The following is a 20,951-nucleotide window of genomic DNA, read 5'->3' as shown; positions in this document are numbered from 1 at the left end:
TCCCTGTGTCACCCTCCCTCTCCCTGTGTCACCCTCCCTCTCCCTATGTCACCCTCTCCCTCTCACCCTCTCCATGTGTCACCCTCTCCCTCTGTCACCCTCTCTCCCTCTCCGTCCCTGTCACCCTCTCCGTCACCCTCCCCCTCTCCCTGTGTCACCCTCCCTCTCTGTGTCACCCACCCTCTCCCTCCCTGTGTCACCCTCCCTCTCCGTGTCACCCTCCCTCTCCGTGTCACCCTCCCTCTCCCTGTGTCACCCTCCCTCTCCCTCTCCCTGTGTCACCCTCTCCCTGTGTCACCCTCTCCCTCTCCGTGTCACCCTCTCCCTCTCCGTGTCACTTTCTCCCTCTCTCTGTGTCACCCTCTCTCTCCCTGTGTCACCCTCTCCCTCTCCGTGTCACCCTCCCTCTCCGTGTCACCATCCCTCTCCCTGTGTCACCCTCTCCCTGTGTCACCCTCCCCCTCTCCCTGTCACCCTCCCTCTCCCTAATTCCCTCTCCCTCTCCCTGTGTCACCCTCTCCCTGTGTCGCCCTCTCTCTGTCACCTTCTCCCTCTCTGTCGCACTCTTCTTCGCTCTCTGTCGCACTCTCTTTGTCTCTCATTCTCTCAGTGTGTGTCTCTCCTTCTCTCGCTTTCTCTGTGTGTCTCTCTTTCTCTGTGTGTCTCTCTTTCTCTGTGTGTGCTGGATGGCGGTATACAAAGACACCACATCACATGTGACCCATACCGATTGTTCGTCCTATTTCAACCCTGAATTAAATTCAATACATGGGAGGTGTCTCTTATTATAGAAAAGGGATTTGAGGATGAAGTGATCACCAAGCAAGAACTAGATTTTTTGATGGTCAAAAATCCAAGAATACCAGTGTTCTACTTCATTCCAAAAATTCACAAGAATCCAACCAGACCCCCCGGCCACCCAATTATATCAGGCATTGGCTCTCTCACGTCCAATTTGAGTAAATTTCTAGACCATGTATTACAGAAGTATGTGTTAGAAATCCCTTCCTATTTGAGAGACACCTCCCATGTATTGAATTCAGGGTTTGAAATGGGACGAACATGGGTCACAGTATGGGTCACATGTGATGTGGTGTCTTTGTATACTGCCATCCAGCACCATGTTTGTTTAAGAGCAATCCAGCAAACACTAGAGGGTGATGTCAATGTTGAGGAGAATTTAAAATCTTTCATACTGGGGGGAATAAATCACATTCTCACACAACTATTTCAATTATGATGGAGAGTACTTCCTCCAGACATGCGGTACTGCGATGGGCACCAGGTTTGCACCCAGCTACGCTAATTTATTCATGGCCATGTGGGAGCGTGGCTATATATGGAACAACCCATATGGTGCAAACCTGGTGCTCTGGAAAAGATTCATCGACGATGTGCTGTGTGTCTGGAGAGGTACAGTGGAAGACCTAGATTTGTTCAAATTATATTTAAATGATAATCCCTTCAACAACAAATTTACATTTAGTAGTGACCGCAAGAGCATAAATTTCTTGGACCTGACCCTATATGTGGAAAATAACTTGGTACACACCAAAACATACCATAAAGAGGTGGATGCAAACAAGTACCTTTTGGCTTCAAGCCATCACCACCCAAAGTGGATACAAAATATCCCCCAAGGGCAGGCCCTAAGAATCAAAAGAAATTGCTCACAGGATCATGTTTGTATAGACCAGTTAAATTCTCTCAGAGACAAATTCATCGAGAGAGATTACAATAGGGATAAAGTCAATAAAGCCCTGCGCACCGTCAAAGATGTTGATAGGTTATCTCTCATTAACCCTCAAAAAACTAAAATAAATAATCAAAGAGAATTTATCCCGTTTATTACTAAATATAACAGTATGGCCCCCGAAATAAAGAAAATCATTAGTAAACATTGGGGGATTCTCCTTAGAGATCCAATTTTAAATACTTTTTCACCTAAATATCCTCAAATTGTTTACAAACGTGCCCAAAATGTAAAAAATAAGATAGCACCTAGTTGCCCCCTCAGTGGGCCTAAACATAAAACCACAATGTGGCTAGCCAATTTAAAGGGCTATTTCACGTGTGGCAAATGCATAGGGTGTTCCTATAGTATTAAGAGCAGTAAATTCCAATCAGTTGTGACAGGTAACAGCTATAACATAGACACATTCATTAATTGCAAAAGTAGATATTGTGTATATTTATTGGAATGCCCCTGCGGACTACAATACGTGGGGAGGACTGGGAGAGTGCTGCAACCAACGTAGGCTGGCAGAACATGTATACAATATTAAAAGAGGTTTGGAGACACACAGTGTCTCCAACCACTTCAAAATCAAACACAACCAGAACCCAGAGGGACTTATCTGTAGGGGCATAGAGTGCCCAAAAGCCAATTGGAGAGGGGGTGACAGACTCAATTATTTATCCAAAAGGGAGACCTTTTGGATCTATACTTTGAGGACCCTGTCACCCCATGGCCTAAATATAGATTTTGATCTGGCCTCTTTTTTGGCAGATTGAGCAATCTCTGTCCTCGCCAGATTTACTTGTCTGTGTTCATTTACATTCATCAACATGTATTAACATACATCTAGTTAAGAATTTGTGTATCAATAATCCAATTGTTTATATTATAAATTTTTTATTAGTTGGAATGTAGTATTATCACCTATTCATGCCTGATACACAGCCACTTAATCCCAGGGCTTGTCTCCCTAGTGGCAATAATCGTGTTGCAAATTATGGGTGTATTTCATTTCATTTTTATTGTATTAATTGCCAATTGGTCCCAAGGGGGTGGGTGTCGCCCTCAATGGTATAAATACACCAGTAGTTAGGAACTCCCCCTCACCACTGATGAAGTGACCACTTTGAGTCACGAAATGCGTTTGGAGAGGGAGGAGTTGAGACTGAAGGGTCCGGTAGCAAGGAGATTGGAGGGGGCGACATCGTGTGATGTCAGTGTGTTGAGCGGAGACAGGCGGTAGTCTCTGGAACTGAGAGCAGTGAGAGCGCGATCAGCCCAGTGTTCACTACCCCTCACCTTAACAAGCTGCGGACGGCACGTTGTCAGTTCTGTAACAGCGCGGTTTATGTGAGTAAGCCTTTGGCTGTTTTTTTACTGTTTTTAATGTCATTAAAGTTTTTAGCAATCTGCACCATCATCTCCTATGTCATTTCCATTCCGGGAACCCACGGAGATCACCTTTGAGTGATCAGGCTGTGAGTTAACAGGAGAGTGAGCTGACGTATGATTGACAACACGGGGGATTCGTGAGGTCCAGGAGAAGAAGTTGGTAAAAGCACAGATTCTCTCAAATGAACATAGACACAATACTTTTGTAAGTTTATTACTTTTAAGCCCTTTTTGGAGGAGTCTGTTGGTACTTGTGGCTGCGCAATGGTTTCTTTCCCTTTGTCTATTATACTGCAGGAGGAATTTTGAAGCACCAGCTAGCAACTGAACCACCACTTCGTTTTCAATTGGAACATTAAGAGAACTTTCCCAATCTATATGGACATATCATTGGACTGGGGTATTGTTGTCACTTCTAGCGCCGGGTCACTGCATTTTTATATTATTATATATACAGAATTGCTGCTGAATTAGTATTGTAAGTAGTGTCTAAATGTTAGTTCACTTGATATGAATGAACCCTATGGCTACTGATAATTTGCATGATATGATCACTAGTCAGCATGCATGTATATATGTATGTATGTATGTGTACAAAAGAATATAATTATCCTCTATTGTGACAACTGTAGAACTACATTGTGAAAAAATGCACAAATTCGCACCAGGGATTAGTAATAGGTAATTTATTAAAAATGTACACAAATACTGAGGGGATCCAACCCCACCTCAGATGAAAGGCTAAGCACCTTTCATCTGAGGTGGGGTTGGATCCCCTCATTATTTGTGTACATTTTTAATAAATTACCTATTACTAATCCCTGGTGCGCATTTGTGCATTTTTTTCACTTTGTTTTGCAGGGTGCCCTCCCCCCTTTTCAGGGGGGATCACCTTAAGTAGGAGCTTTTGGGGAGACGCTTTATGTGCATGCTGCAAAGGGACTATCCACATTTCAATACAGCACGAGCGCTGAATATCCTGCTTTTTCTACTCTGTAGAACTACATTGTTCTACTTTAATGGTAATTAAGATCAACAATGATGTTTGTTATACATGTTGGAGATATACTGTATATTTATGCGTGTGTTTGTATGTTTAGGGTCTACATGATGAGGCATACACCAAAGGAATGCCCTCTCAGGTCAGACCACATCGACATCCACATATAAGGTAAGTAGATCATACATGTTTAATGGGTATGTTCAAAATTGTCCCAATTACAGTTGCTGGTTAGATGAAAGGTGAAAAGACAAAGCTTTCATTTAAGCCATGAGGAGATCTGGTCCCCAGTGAGTATATCCATTTGGATTCTCTCCTCGGGAGGTTATTATTCCAGTCTCCTTCTGATGCTTTCAGGAATGTGATCTATTCCTTTGAACTTTAGGTTAGAGAGGTCGCCATCGTGATGGATATTGACATGTTTTGCAAAGGGGGTATCACGTTTGTTTTTGATATCCCCTATATGCTCTAAGACTCTCCTCCTGAGTTGGCGGAAGGTTTTCCTATGTCTTTTTTGTTACATGTGCAGACAATTTGGTAGATTACTCCTGTTGTTTTACAGTTAGTAAAATTTCGCATTGTCCAGGACTGTGTGTCGTTCCAGTTGCCAAACTTGTTCGTAACTTGCATGTACTGGCATGCCATGCATCCTTGGCATCTGAAATTCCCATTTTGTCTTCTCTCTAGCTATGTTGACCGCTCCTCTCGTTTATAGTGGCTATGTACTAAGAGGTCTTTTAAGTTGGCTGCTCTTCGACGGTTTTACTTGTAGGACCTCACATAAGTCATTGTCCTCCCGTAGAACATGCCAATGTCGCCTTAGTACTGTGTGGATTGGCCACCATTGGTTATTATAAGTACCTATGGGTTGTATATGAGTTTCTCCCTTTGTTGAGTACTTTTACCTGCTAAGAGGGATGAGCGTGTAGTGTATTTGCCTCGGTGGTATGCCCTCTTTATACAGTTGGAACTGTAGCCTCTCTCTTTGAACCGGTCTTTCATCAATTTGGCCTGTTTCTTGAATTCAGCTTCTGTGGTACAGTTTCTTTTGACTCGAAGAAATTGGCCGATGGTAATACTGGTTATTAGCGGTTGGGGGTGATGACTACTGGCATGGAGCAGGCTATTAGATGCCGTGGCTTTCCTATGCACAGTGGTTTCTATTTGTCCTCCCATGCCCTTAGTTATTTCCAGGTCCAGAAAGACTATTTTGTCCCCTCCTATATCATATCTTAGCTCGAGATTATTCTGATTTTGGTTGAGCTTTGCCACAAAATCCTTGAATGTGTCTCTACTGCCCCTCCACAGGACAACAATATCATCAATGAACCAAGCCCATAGTAGTATGTGGGCCGTGTATGTATTGTTTTCCTCTCCAAAGACTACTTTTTCCTCCCACCATCCCAGTTACAGGTTGGCATACGATGGGGCACATGTTGTCCCCATCGCAGTGCCCTGTATCTGGTGGTAGAGCTTGTTGTTGAATGAAAAGTAGTTCCTTGTCAGGATAAATTCCAACAGCTTGATGGTAAAGTTGTTGTGTTCTGTATATAGGAGTCACCTTGAGGAAAGGAAGTAGGCTACAGCCTGTACTCCTGCCTTGTGTGGAATACTAGTATTTAGTGACTCGACATCAAGGGTGATGAGAAGTGTTTCGTCATCAATCACTACATCATTAATATGTGACAAAATGTCCTTAGTGTCCTTCAGATAGGATGGAAGGGACACAACTAGGGGAAGTAGTATTTTGTCAACGTACACACTGGCTTGTTCGCTAAGATTTCCTAGGCCTGATACAGTTGGCCTTCCTGGTGGCGGTGTCGTACCTTTATGTATTTTGGGTACACTATAGAAGGTGGATATCGTTGGTGTTTTGTTCCAGATGCCTTGATGTTCCCTTTTGGAGATTAGTTTGCTGTTCAGACCTTCATTAAGGATATCTAGTAGCTCCTTGTTGTATCTGATTGTTGGGTCCTCTCTTAGGACCTCGTAACATAAGGGGTCTGAGAGTAGTCTATTATTTTCAGTCAGTCATGCCAATGTGGATATGCAATGTTATAATAACTAAACACTCTGTTAAGGTTAATGTGAGGACTTAAAACAACATAACGTTGTTATACTTAAACTTTGCATTAGTCCCATCTAGACACTGAAATAGACATACAGATGCTGCAAATGCCCTGTAACGCCAAGTAACATAGCGTTATTTCCCTCTCCCCTCAGCAAAAGTCATATTTCGGAGCCTGGATAAGAGTGCCCTAATGACTGGCATAACATCACATAATGAAAATAATGCACTGTTATGCTATAGTAACGGGACATTAAGTTTGTGCAAATGAGATGTAGGTATCACTTACATTTCCACTCACATGTAAAAAAGCAATGCATTCAACAAGACCCCAAGGAAATAAACCATGCCTTCTGTGACCTACCCCATCTACTTTTTCTCCATCCATGCAGAGGCACACGTACATTCACTTCTGTGTAGTTTGACGTTTAGTTGAAGGCATTGCTTTCAATATCTCCTCTTGCACCTCTTAAGTGACAAAAGTTTTGGGGCATAAACATGGCAAGACAAAAAAACAAACAAAAAAAACATTGGTTGTTTTTGTTTTCATTTTATTGCACCCATATCCAAAACACAATTTTACAAGGTGACACAGGGCTTTGGACACCGATTCATATCCCTGTACACCGATTTGCTGAAATATTTCTGAAAACAAACAAGAGGAAAGTCTGTCGAATATTAGCCCCTTCTTGAAGCAACACTGAATAAAGTGGAAAAAAAAACCTCTGCTTTGCTTTATAATGAAATGTACATCACTCCTTTTTTCTATATTAGATATAGGAGCAGAAGGAATTAAAGCACCTGCTGGCGCACTCCACCCTTTTTTCGGCTAAACATTTTTCCAATGGCGTCTGTTCCCGCTTGTGCATAGTGTCCCGCTACAACACCTGTTACATCTGTACTTTGCTCTGTACATGTCTCTTCCCTTCAAAAAAAAGGAAACAAAGCGCACAAATCAGTGCAGTAAATAATTTAATATTTAGTGGAAAAAAAGGTGGAGGAAAGTAACGCACGTACAGGAAAGATAATACTTAAAAGCATGTCATGCATAAACCAGCATGGTACCAGACAGGCAATGTACAGTACTCCATGTACAGTACAGGAACTCCCTGATGAAGTAGATTTGCTCCTACGAAACATGTTTGATGGTTTTTTGTTTATGCCAGTTTCATCTTCTAGAAATGTATCTCTTATTGTGGCTTCTGAGCAGTTTGTTGCTTTATCCGTGAAGAAATTAGTGGCTTTGTTTGGACGTTATTATCCTTGCACTTTAATTAGTGCTGGAGTGTGACGCCTTGTAGCTTTGCCCTCTGCTTATACGGTAAGCTCTGCTACTAGCCAGTAGAGCAGGACTTTCCGGTGCCGTATTAAATGGTAACTGTGCCATCAGGACAATTTTGTCATCTGACATCACAACTGTAGTAAACAGCAACTAGCTATTCACCTGTGCAGGTGTGGATCTGAGCCGCCATTCACCCCACAGCGCGAGCTGTGTACCGGTGCTCACCGGCTGCGCTACAGGTCTCTATATTGCTGTGCGAGCCCTCACCAGTTACTCCCGTGACCTTCTGGATGTTTTGATCCTTTTCTCCTGCTGTTCCGGAACCTGGACTGTGTCTGCACGTCATCTGGAGGAAAAGACTAGTCTACATCTAAGCCAGCAGCTTACTCCGGTGTCCATCTGTGCGACTACATTGCCTGTCTATGGTACCATGCATGACATGCTTTTAAGTATTATCTGTCCTGTACGTGTGTTACTTACCTCCACCTTTTTTCACTAAATATTACATTATTTACTACACTGAGTTGTGGGCCCTTTTTTTCATTTTTTTAGTTCCTGTTATGCTGAGCCATCCCATCTGATCAGCAACCAACTTAGTTTATATTTCCATCACTAAGGTCATGTATTCTTTTTTGTAGTTGTGATTTTATTTTATCACACTTCTCACATTTATTATTGATTTGTTATTCACAATTTTTAGTGCACAATTTTATATCTATCTGTACTCTTCCCTTCAAGCCTACTCAGCTATTTTTCCCAAAGATTCACTCAAGTTAACTTGTTGGGTCAATGCAATCAAGCACATGGCTGTCCCTAGTGTTGTGGAGAAGAGAATTAGGTGGCAAATCGTAGGGCCTTCTATTGTGCTCCAGACAAAGTCGAATCAAAGTCCATAACATTACTCAAGTCTGCCATTTGAACAGTCCTGTTTTACTTGGCTTTCTGATGGTTCATGCACTGCATTGCAGGATCTTATAGCACATATTGGACTAAAGTAGGAGCTCTACCTGCTTGGTCGCTTGAGATCAAGACATCTTAAATGCAGCTTTTGTTTTCCACAGTCCTATTATAAGGTTTGTTTAATTTATTATTTGCAGCGTTTCATCCTCACCCTGTCCCCTCACAGGTATGGGCAGGGAGGAATAAGTAATACATATTGCAAAGAGTAGAGAACTGTACTTTCTTAAAGACATTTCATCAGCAACAGGGTTACGTTTTTACACATCAATTATGGCTCAGACATCTGAAATGTCAATGTGTTTTAACAAACATCTTAGCAAGACAACACATTTACTCGATTAAAACAAGACTATACATATACTTTTTACACACTAATACTAGAATTAGTACTTACAAGAAATCCCAACACTATTGGGTCTGTGTGTCACGGCAACACTGGTGCAAAACCGGAGCATTTTCATCCAGCGTCCATGTATCAAAGTACTTTGCTCAAATTTTGCCCTGCATGCACCAGCTTGTGACCTAGGAAGTGTCAGTAGCAGGATTTACATAGTGTACATATTGCAATGGGATGTATCAAATTCGGCACGCCATTTTTTCCCCTCTTATTTGCACCACAAATATGCCAGATCTCAAGTGGTGTATGTCCAAAAATTCTGAAAAGGTGTAAGAACGTTTCCTACATCTGACGCAACCTCGTTTCAAAAAAGTAGTACATCAAAACGCACTTCTCTGTTGCTGTCATTGTGTCGAAGTCCCACATTTTACAAGAATGTGTGTGAAATGCTTTTGTGCCTTTTGTTAGAAGCCATGGTTTACTCGTTTTATTGAAAGAAAGGTACACCAAATTTAAACTGCCCATGCTAATGCAAAACAATTCTGATATTACATCAAACAATCAAAAGAAAATCTGTATATAAACAGATGATACTATTTCTTTTGAAAACAACTGAAACAGTCCTGAAATAGGAACTCCAATTCATCCTTCATATAAAGTACAACGTTTGCGGCGTGGCAGCAAAGCTTCCTCCACCTTACTCATGCAACGTGACACACTAGTACCTACAGAGACCACATTCACATGTCTTTAAGTTGGCCTCCCTGATAGCAAAAGGGGCAATTCAACAAGCGCAATTAAAACTAAAACCTAACTCATCTGATTAGCAATTAAAGTGTCAAATTTAGTGGAGTGCTGGTGACCTTATTCTGCACCATGGTCTTATGACATGTTGGCTAGTACCACAATATTGCAGCCCGGTCACCTACACGTCTAGTGGATTTAAAATAATTCACTACATAAAAGAGACGCCACCTTTCACTCAAATTTACTGAGGAATACAATCTCCACCAAGTCTCATGGTTAGCAGAACTTAAAGGTGGCAATCTAGAAGTTCTCATTGTTTCACAGAAGCGACTTCAACAGATTCCTGTTATGGCTGAGGTTTCATGATGAACCCTTCTCGTATTAGAAAATCATAGATTTTACGGGTCTTGTTAACATCTATCTTGATAAGTGCTCGAGCTTGTGCCAACCGTAAGCCTCCTTGCTTCTTACACTCGTTCATTAGTGCTGCTTTATATTCTAGGTAGGCTCCAGGGACCAGTCTCACCATCTGACAGAGCTGCAAGACAAACAGTACAAATTCAATTGGCATAGATTGCTGTATTTTACCAACAATTTTTGAAAACTATTTAAATAAATACACATTCTAACCATGCCATTTTAAAATCATTTGAAACCATGACTTAACGCTCAAATTAAAAATAGTTGATAAAAACTCAAGCTGGACAACTGTTTTCATGTTTACTTAACAAAAGTAGTGCAGAAAATAGTTTACAATAATGCTTTACGTACTAAAAGTAAAGTTTGGCTGAATCGGTCTAGCATGGACTTCAAATAAAACTAACAAAAACGGGAAACCGCAAAAAATAGATAAATAAATTTTAAAAAGGGACAACTAACTTGTTAATAGTTGAATTTGCCATTACCAGGACTTTCGACATTCAATATGTTACTTAGCAGCAATCATAGGTGCTTAATTTCTACATCTGGATGATCTCTGATCCATCTAATCAGTTTTTTTATTCTGCTCAAAGCTCAGACATTAACTTCCTTGAATTAAACTGGATAAGTGTCCTATATTGAATACAGCTTTGACAACGTTCAGTGCATCTCCTTGACATTATCAATACATGGATTTCAGCAAAAAATACATCACTGGTAGGCATTTTACACTAGACATCCAATGAACCGTACTATTTTTACAATACATTCAATAACATTCCCACATTGATTTATTGTATTACAAATCATGCATAACATTAATTTACTGCTCTTAAAAAGCTAAACTCATTTTAATTAATATAAAATGCTGCAGCTAATAAATGTAATACAAAAGATCTTACCATCTTTACTGGTCCTTGTATTAATTAGGCATTCAATCTCTTGGCAACCCACTTCTGAGCAACTTTGTACATGTTCAGTAGGTTACTGAATATTATCGGTGGATGTTGCTGTAAGAGTACATACCATATACATAACACCTTGGTCAATACTCTTATAGCAACATCCACTGATGGTATTTACCCACCTTGGTTCCTCGTCATACCATGTTACATTAATACACGTACAAAAACGGAATTTCCTTACAGATATTCTCCTAGTCCATTCACGGCAGGTAGGACATAAGGATTATCTCATCTCCAGTGGCTATAAAAGACTCTTCCCCACCCCCATTCTTGACCGTCATTCTGAGCAATAACACAAATACCAGATACAAAAAAGGTACCCCACAAAGGGTGGGAAAAGTTTGTATGCGCTGCCCTGAAATGGACTACAAAAAAAAAAATTAGAATATTGATAACAAAAGGTTTTGTTCTGCATCCAACTGCAGCAGCTTGTGGGAAATCCCACAGGAATACTCAGAAAATGGGTATGGACAAAATAACGTCATGAAGCACCTTCCTCCCAGCTGCATCGACCAAAGAAAAAAAAAATATCTTTCTACATCAATCTTGTAGTGCTTCACGACTGTATGAAAAATCAGAACCAGTAGATACCCTACAAATTTTCAGTGGAAATGCTTTTGCCTTCTCCAACCAAGATGTAGAAACTTCTCTCAGAGTGAACTTTCAGAGAGTGGGGATCTGGTTTCTGTCCTACTGTAGGCTTCAAGCATGATGGTTTTCAACCACATGGCAATAGACCTTCCTGGGACCAGAACACAGGATAAACAATTTGACTTTCTCCAGGCTGCTGACTTGCCCAAATTGATGCGTAAGCCACGTACTAGACAAAACAAATTAAATTCTTTCCTTCTCACGAAAACAAAAAAATCCTCTGAACAAGCCCACTCTGTTTCCCTTTACAATGCCAGCTGGCACAGTCCAGACTAGGTTGCAACTGTACACGTCTCCAATGGAACAATCCTCTCCCCACAGATAGAAATTTGTAAAAGGAAAAGGAAAAAAAAAAAAAAAAAAAAAAAAAAAAAAACGCATTGAGGTAAGTATATTATAAAATGCTATAAAATAAATCTTAGGTTTACATTATACGTTTTACGCTTGAGCTCATCACATTTATCTTTTAATCAATTTGTGAATGTATATATTCATTGATATGGCACCATCCATTTCCATAACGCTTTACAGCAGTAAGACACGTGACATAATAGGAATAAGCGCTTCATACATAAAATCAGACATTAGGAAAATGAGGCTTACAATTGAAGTGGTAAGTAGGGAGAATAGACAAAGAGCAGGAGGGTGTTATGGGTATGGTAAGGGCGTCTGTAAGGGGTCATGGTAAAATATAGCCACACCCCCCAAAAAAAAAAAAAAGTTGGAGCTTGCACTCACCAAATATACCTTTTCAATCTATTCATTGTTAGTCAGTTGATGCTCTGTTCCTAGGCCTCTTCCATTAGGCATACATACACATACAAGAAACACAGTAGATCGGCACTCATAAATAAAAAAAAAAGGTTGAAAATATAACCTAAGAGTCCTTGTAGTTTGCTTTGAGTGGTTGATGCAGTTAATGCTGTTACCTTCTTACAGCATTCAAGAAAATCTAATTAGTGTTAACATTCAATTACTGTTTCTTTAGACACATACTGTACTGTTAACAAAAACGACCTTTCCTCAGTCTGATTTCAACAATAAAGATCACATGGGAGAACCATCCTCTTAATTAATGGTCTAAGCTTGAAAATAGTTGCGATAGATCTCATTACTCGAGTGTGAGGATACAGAATCACCTTTAAAAGCGCCAATTGCAGGAATCTGTACCCTCATTGAATAGGGACTTAGATTTCCTACAAGCAGGATTCAACAAGAAATTAAGATACTCTGGATAGAAATTCTCTCCAGAGCTTCTTTATGATTCTTGCACTCCCAGGACAGTACACAAGGCTCAAGAAATGTATGAATGTCAGACTGAGGAATCTCTCTTTCCCTTCTCCCCTCTCCCCCCCGTTAACCTTCTCATCTTAAATTCCATCAGTCTCTCCAAATCCAAATAGACTAATCAGTTCTAGCGAGACCTTCTCTGAATGGAAGTTGGCAAGGAGGCTGTGCAGCTAGATTGGTCACCTCTGTAAATAATAATTCACTGTGTTGTCAGAACGGAATTACAGTATTGCATTTACATTTGTTCCATCCAGTCTGATCTTCTGTAGAACCCTGGAAATCATGGGAAAGAGAAAATACACAGGCAAGTCTGAAGTTTCAGGTCATCGTTAAGTCTAGATGGACTGAATTGTACATTATGTCTAGATGGACTGAATTGTACATTATGTCTAGATGGACTGCATTGTACATTATGTCTAGATGGACTGAATTGTACTCCATTTCTGGAGTAACATATAGGAACATTTGCATTGCTGCGTGTGGCCCCCATCTTTGAACTAGTTGTTGAAAACCACCGGTGGTGGTTCAACAACCATTCTTCTTGAAGAATCATCTTGTGACTCAAAAAGTCTACTTTAATATTTAATGCACTTTCAATGTGAATGGCTGAGATTTGTGTCGGAGCCCACTCTGCCCAATTTAACACATTGTTTACTTCTCTTACGTGAACTCCTTGTACTCTGTGCTTAGAGATAAACCACAAGAGTAGTCGGACTGAACTCAGAGTTGCCGACCACTTATTAAATCGTGAAAATCTGTGAGTCAAGAAAATCGCCATGATTTTGAGAATAATTGACTGTTGTCAATCAAAGGACACTGGAAACCTCAGGAAAGTCAACTGACTAAAATGTTCCCCTCATCCTAGTTGGCTGGCATCCGTAGTAATGACTTGACATTTTCTTATGACTAGACTTATGACTAGACTTTCTGGCTTTTCCAATGAAATGATCAAGATCTTTGTTGGACTAGAGAGCAAAAGTTCTCGGTCCAGTGGGCTGCTCCATCTGTTCAAAAAAGACAGATTTAGTTCCAAGGACTCTCCATGCTTCCTGGCCGGCACATGGCACTGCCTTGATTGCGGAGAACATAAGTACTAACATTTCATACAACTTCTTACTGAAGGATGCAATGTTGACCTTTCTTGCATTCTTTTATCAGTGAGAAACTCTACATAATACCGCGCTCCTCCCTATAGAAGCTTGCTGCTGGTAAAAAGATAGTGCAAACAAAGAGACTACTTGCAGCTACAAAAAAAAATAGCACATGGGGGAGAAAGGAAACCTCACACTGTCCCGTATATAGTATCAATGTTGTAATACATCTGGATAAACAGTTGCAGTTTTTAATAAGAACAAATGTAGCACTGGATCCACGTGGAATGAGGAGATATAGGCAGACAGGGTAGGGAAGAGCGGACAATATAGTGAGAACTGGTACGGATATGCACTACAGAGAAAAAGCAGTTTAATGTTCTCTGTCCGTCTCCCGTTGTTGTCTAAGGCAAATAAAGAAAGTGCCGTCCTCTTCTGTTGTGGAGCTATGGAGCTCCAGAGTGCCGACGCTGGAAAAGTGTACCTACTGTACAAGCTCCGCTACATCCAGGAATACTCCGTCTAATGCTCTGGTCACTTGGTTCCACGTGGAGACGTCTGTGAAATCACATTCAAAAGTAGTAACTGGTTGAATGCCTGCATCATTGCTTGACTTTTTAGAGAACAAGCAGTTTGACGGAACAAATCTTTCCGATGGGAAAGCAAAAAAAAAAATCACATTTTCACTTGATAAGAGTCTGGAGAACCCATTTCATCTGTGTTCACTAGCCCAGAGATGGACAAACTTCAATGTTTTTCCATAAGGAATGATTTCCGTTCTTCCAGGCAGAACTTCTTGATGAAGACTGGAGCTGCAGTATTCCTCGGTTTGATGGTTTACCCCAAAATTAACTATTATCCATGCCTCCTGAAACTCTGAATGAATCTTCCTGTGTCTCTCAATTGTGTTCAGTTCTGGACTGAAGAGGGATGAGCCGAGAAATGGAATAGTACACAGACGCGCTTTAGAGCCGAGTCAGCCATAATTCCAGCCAGAAGGCCCTTCTTGCTAAAATCGATATAGCCAAGGCTTTTACTGTCAGCCTAATTAGGTCGAAGGGCGCATCAGAGAAAGTCAGTCTTAGAGAAGGTCTCCGAAAATAACAAAAACTAAAGAACTAGCCTTCCCTTCTACCTTCAGGTAGGACAAAAACACTGATAACGGAGGAAGTGGATGATCCATTTATAACCACTCCTCCCGAGATCAAAACCCTTCTGAAAACCTAGAGGAAGAAGCAAAGATCCCACAGATGTGGGCTGCCGTGAGACGTAGAAGAATATTGTTGTACAGGAGGGCCCCGGGTATACGGCGGGTTCCGTTCAAGGGGCCCGCCGTTTAGTGAAAATCAGCGGAAAACGGATCCGGCGATTTTCAGGTGTTTGCATGCGCAAAATCGGCATGTTTGCCGTTCTGCGCATGCGCGACCTATGGTCTGCGCGCGCAAACTACAGTATGTGCGCACAATCGCCAGTTCTGCGCATGCGCGCCGGGCGCAACCGCCCGTTCTGCGCATGCGCGATTTAAGATCTAAGATGGCGGACCCCTTCTCGGGTCCGCTGTATCGGCGGATCGCCGAAAAGCGGGGCCCTGCTGTACCTTATATTTTGTCAAAAGTTCCAAAACACGCTCCACCGTACAGAAAACAGTAATCCTAAAAAACACTTGTGAGCACATACTCATGTCCCACACAGGTTATAAAACATGGCTTACCACTTAATCACAGCAGCGAGGGATTCTGGGTAATGACATGCAAAAGGCCAGCAACCACCTGCCTGTGAGTGAGTTTGCTGGCCATGCACTTCCGTCACCAGAGCTTTACTTGAAGGAGTTGTATTAACAGGCATAAGCGTAAAATAAATCCACGTTAAAGTTGACAGAGCAAAAAGTGATGCACTACTCATTTGCATTTCATTATCCACAATTCCTGGCTGCTGTGGAAGCACTGCATGCTGTGCGATTATGTGGTAAGGCAGGTTTTATACCCATTTGAGATTTTTTTTTATCATTATCTATAATACGGACACCCATAAGAGAAATCCTTTGATTACTGCCAAGAAAATAGAAAATGTGTACTGTAACCCATTATATAAAAGCAAAAGTGTAAACTACAACTGCAGGTCTGTCCCATTTAGCTTTCTTTCAGTAATGCCTACTGAGTGTGTGAATGAAGCAACCAAAATAAATAATCAGAATGCAGTGCTGGACTTCAGTATCATACCTCCTTTTCTTTTTCATTCAGTTTTTCTGTGCCAGGTAGTCCAGTTAGGTCTAGGGGTGGAGCACTTCGCCTGCCTGTTGTGCAGAAAGATAGTTGGGTAAACAAAGCAGCTTTCCAATTTTGGTGGCTTTTCATACTGTTAACGTAACTGGTCATAAACTATTTACATATTAGCAAGTAATTTTACAGTATACAATAGCTGGTCTACATTGGACAAACTATACATAACTTTAACCCACTGCAAAGCTGAAGTGTTTAAAAGTTGATCAAATGGGGCAGGGTGGGGGGAACTGCACGTCCACATTGTTGAAATATATGATGGCAAGCTCGGCGAGATGTACAAAAGAGTATAAAAGGACAACCAATATGTTATAGATGGAAGCTATAAGGAAAAAAATAAGTAGAGCAATAAATATTGTATCATAAAAGAAACTCTGCAATAATCCGTTCAAGATTCCAGTGACATCAGCAAGGTAACAATAATGATGTCACTGGAATCTCTAAGTGGAGGAGCACCACATTACATTAGTGACATTTTATACCATGTCGATAGTTAAAGGGATAAACACTTGTAGCCAGCGTCATCGTTATTTTTGGTGAGATATGTTGAAATATTTTCCAGTAGGATTCATTAGCATTGCCATCGAATCCTTTGGAGAATATGTTGTAATATCTCTACAAGCAAGGAGGTACATTTAAAAAAAAAAATTTAAATGCAAGATTAAACCCCAAACAGGAAAGAAAAAATCCTTAAAAGTTTGAGAAATTATGGCAGAATTATAGTACCCGGTGTAACCGGACCATTTTCTACTTTCAGAATCTTTTTGTGTGTCATATTTAAGAACTAGCTGAAAATACCCAGGAATTACAAGAAACCAACCTCATCCCCTCCCCATCTCTCTCCCTCCTATCCCTTTCCTTTAATAACTTATGATGCCCCCAATTCTTTCCGCCTCCAACATTTTTACTTTCTCCTCACATGCCAACTGACTTCCTCTCTTTCTTTGTTTGCTTGCTTTCTGTGTAAAATTTATAGCTATCTGACTCATGTCACCAGTATGATGTCACGTGCCAGATACATAGTCTGCCAGGTACAAGACCCAGTGGCTGACTTGCTTAGAGAAATTGTAATAACTCATAGTATTAAAAATAGAATGTATCGAGCTGTATCCAAACAAACACAAACCTGCTACTCGATCTCAGGAACCATCATGCAAAATTTGGTTACGATATCTTGAGAGGTGTCCAAATGCATAGCGGACAGGCAGCTTTCTAAAATATATATTAGATGTGGACCCACATGGACCCCAACGTTCCTAGCAACACCCCCTTTGGAGTGTTCGAAAGGATCTAAACCATGACAGTTCGCCTTATTTCGATACATAAAGTAATCCTTCCAAATTAGTTTTTTCTAGGTATATACTGTAGTTTGGGCATGAATGAGACACAGAAACATTCTGACATATATATAAGATAATCACAATGAATATAAATGTGAAAGATCGTTACCTGAGCTGGAAACAACAGGTAATGCCTGATGCACACCAGAGTCGCTAAGAATGAAGAGAGAGCGCGTGAGAGAGAGATAGATATTAAGTATTTTTGCTGTATGGATATATAAAAATATACTAAATATCAAAAGATCAGCTGCACATCTTCATCTTTCATAAAAAAAAAGCTGCATTCCACATAATCTCCACACAACAGATCAATAAACATTGAATGTCCACAGGGAAAAGGAGTGATCAAGAAGTAACATCACAGTTTTGAAAGTGACAGCGTTACACAGTCAGCTCCTTGTGGTATTGGTAAAGTCAGGCTATTTCCTGGAGCAACAGGAACCAAAATATTAAGCTATCTGGGACAACACTTTAAGGTGCCTGTAAAAGTATATGTACACTGCTAGGCACAGTTTCAGATATAAATTATATATAACATGCAATTATGTAGATTAGTTACAAGACAATCTGTAAAGCTGCGTTTATAGTTAGGGCTACGGTGACTGCGACATTACGCAGCACCGTAGCAAGTGCACGCAGTCCGTCGCGGGTGCCAATAGTGGGTGCGACCATGGCGGCTGACGTCACCCGGTCGCAATCGCTGGAAGTCAAAGGATTTTTACTTCCTCAGCTATCGGTGCGTGATGTCAGCAGCACATGAGCGGTTCAGCCAATCAGTGCGAACCGCTCACGGCCACGCCCCCCGGTCACCCTCTCGTCTCCTGCGCTATAAGCAGGAATCACTATTACAACGGTGACGGCTGACGTCACGCGTTCGCGTCGCCCTTACTATAAACGTAGCCTAACTCTAAACATTGCAGAACTTTATAAAGTCACTGAAAAATATATACTATTACCACACAATGTTAGCAAACATACATAGCAGCTTGTCTTTTAAGCCACTGTTGGCATGCACTGCCATCTTGAATATATTGAAGGACTTCGGAAAGCACGGTTCTTTTCAGGCGTTCTTCTTCTCGAGACTTCTTTAGACGGTCATAGATTTTTGCACCTGGTATCAAAGTGCAAACACTTATTATAAGAAGGATGAAATGCTGCTTTACACGGTAAATGGCATGACTGTTTTATATATAATGTATTAAATATTGATTTGTTTTTCAGCATGGGAACAATTGGTCCCTCCAAAGCCGTACTGCATTATTTTGAGCTTCTGTGACCACCCCTTGGTTTCCAAGGCACTTACCAGTGAAGTTATCTATGTCTGCTCTCCTACTGGGGAAATTAATGTGGCCACCAAACCCCGCCGGCCATTAGGGAGCCGCAAAGTGATCAGTTACGGCTTCCAATTGGACAGCCATTTAAATCCCTTTAAAAAACAGGAGCTGGTAACTTTACCGGTAAGTATGTAAGGATCTGGGGGTCATAGGAGCTAACAAATAAAAATCAGGATCCGTTCAGCCCCAGAGGACCCTCTGGTTCCCATGCCATTTAAAGAAGAGAAAGTGGTTAGGCACGACTACTTCTTTAAGACGTTGAAAAATGCATGACTTGCATACTAAAAATAAAGTTGTACGCACCTTGAAGCACTCATTTCTTGATCTTAATATCTTTTCATTCACAGAACTAGATGAAATTATAACAGGCTACATTTTTTTTTTTTTACAAACTCTGGATAAAGTAATGTATTGCAGTACACAATACCTACAATTACAGACGATATGGAAATATCAGTGAAGGTAGCATTGTCATTAGAACGACGGAAAACCTACATCTGTTTTACACAACGTCTACTTACTGCAAAAAGTTTTGACTCCTGCACTCCTGTATTCCTGCAACCGTTTGATCTCCCTGTGCAGCTCAAATTCCACTGGTAAATAGGACATAAAATAAACATATTTAGACATCTGGAATATTGAATTCTAAGAATAAGGACAGCAGACAACGAAGGGAGAGCTTTAAAAAAAAAAAAAAAAGACAAAGTTTACTTTATTTTCAGAATGCATTAAAAAAAACATTACATTTTACACTCTCTATTTTAGATGTCCCTGAACTGGCGAGAAGTCAGTAGTGCCACCTTCCTTTGATAAACCCTTTAGAGGATAAAGGATATGCACAGTCACACGCTTTTTTTTAATTTTGATTCTAAAAATGTTCTGTGTTTTGAACGTGGTTTTGGTTCTGATTTTTACACACCTGGTTTTGCATATCGGGAATAAATCAAGGAAGTCTCTTGGTGTCAAATCAAGTCAGTCGTATCCTGGACCTCTTCCATTTCAATGTAACATAGGTAACTGCCAGAGGTACCAAGATGATACCAATGAAATAGCAACACAATGTCATAAAATGCAGTGCTAGTGAGACTAAGGCTGCGCTTATAGTGCCAGCGACGGCAAAACAAATGCATTGCCGCCGTCGCGTGCGCTTATAGTAAGCGCGACGGAGCGACGGATTGGTCGCGATCGCTGGAAGTCATCTCTATATGATTTTCCAGCGACTGTCGCCGTCACTATAAGTGTAGCCTAATTTAGTCACACAGAATTAAAACAGTCTATAACCACTCAGAAAACTGTGGCAAGTACTTCTTTACAGATATCAGTTTTAGGCTAATCGTGTCTGATTTTTTTTTTTACAATGGGCAGATGCAAGCAGAACTTTTCACTTCCCAAATAAAACTGTGGCCAAAAAATGTACTTACTGCATGATTATAAAATAAAATCAATCTATGGTAGAACATGTTTTAATGTTTGTTTTTAATATTTTCTAAGATTAAGCTGATGTCTGAATGTAGATATTTTTTGAGAGCATAGGTAACAATGATGATTTAATAAACGGCTTACGTGCATGACTTTCAATGAACTTGTCGTGCTCCAGTGGTCCCAAAAGCCTGGCAAATCGTCTCATTGTGTCATACAATTCTTGGACATCTTTGGGGTATCTTCTTTCCAAAACTAAGTGATAATATAAAAGTCAAAACATATGATCAAAGAAAAGGTATGGGGGCAAAACTGTTTTTACAATACTGAAACAGTGGAACTGGGCAAAGAAACATTAGGAGAATAAACACCTTTAGAAATGACACAAACTGGAATGTATATTGCATTTCCTACGATCATGTCCAGAATGCGCCTTTTGAGTTTAGATGTGGAAAATAACTATGGTGATGAAAAGTCCATTGGGGTCCATGTAATGCTCTCAAACCTAACCAAATTATCCTATAAAATTTTGTCAGCCATATATTGGTGGAGACCACAACTGGAACAATTAACTAACTATCCTCAAGATCTGTCAAGTAATTAATATATCTGGGTACATACTTGTCATAAAAAGATTG

General features: G+C 40.6%; 1 protein-coding gene across 1 annotated transcript in view; it reads right to left on the bottom strand.

The window, feature by feature from the left end:
* Nucleotides 1-6,732: 6,732 nt before the first annotated feature.
* The window catches only part of TADA2A (transcriptional adaptor 2A), a 46,510-nt gene continuing 32,291 nt past the window's right edge, over nucleotides 6,733-20,951 (bottom strand). Inside the window, exons 10-15 of the mRNA XM_075589507.1 lie at nucleotides 20,458-20,568; nucleotides 19,416-19,487; nucleotides 18,539-18,671; nucleotides 17,670-17,713; nucleotides 16,161-16,234; nucleotides 6,733-10,062 (exon numbers count right to left, since the gene is read on the bottom strand). Of these exons, the coding sequence (XP_075445622.1) occupies nucleotides 9,871-10,062; nucleotides 16,161-16,234; nucleotides 17,670-17,713; nucleotides 18,539-18,671; nucleotides 19,416-19,487; nucleotides 20,458-20,568 (626 nt within the window). The 3' untranslated portion in view covers nucleotides 6,733-9,870. The remainder of the gene's footprint in view (nucleotides 10,063-16,160; nucleotides 16,235-17,669; nucleotides 17,714-18,538; nucleotides 18,672-19,415; nucleotides 19,488-20,457; nucleotides 20,569-20,951) is intronic.

The sequence above is a fragment of the Ascaphus truei genome, chromosome 3 (assembly GCF_040206685.1).
Source record: "Ascaphus truei isolate aAscTru1 chromosome 3, aAscTru1.hap1, whole genome shotgun sequence".
Lineage (NCBI taxonomy): Eukaryota > Metazoa > Chordata > Amphibia > Anura > Ascaphidae > Ascaphus > Ascaphus truei.
The sequence above is the reverse complement of the archived record's forward strand: the minus strand, read 5'-3'. Positions and strand labels throughout refer to the sequence as shown.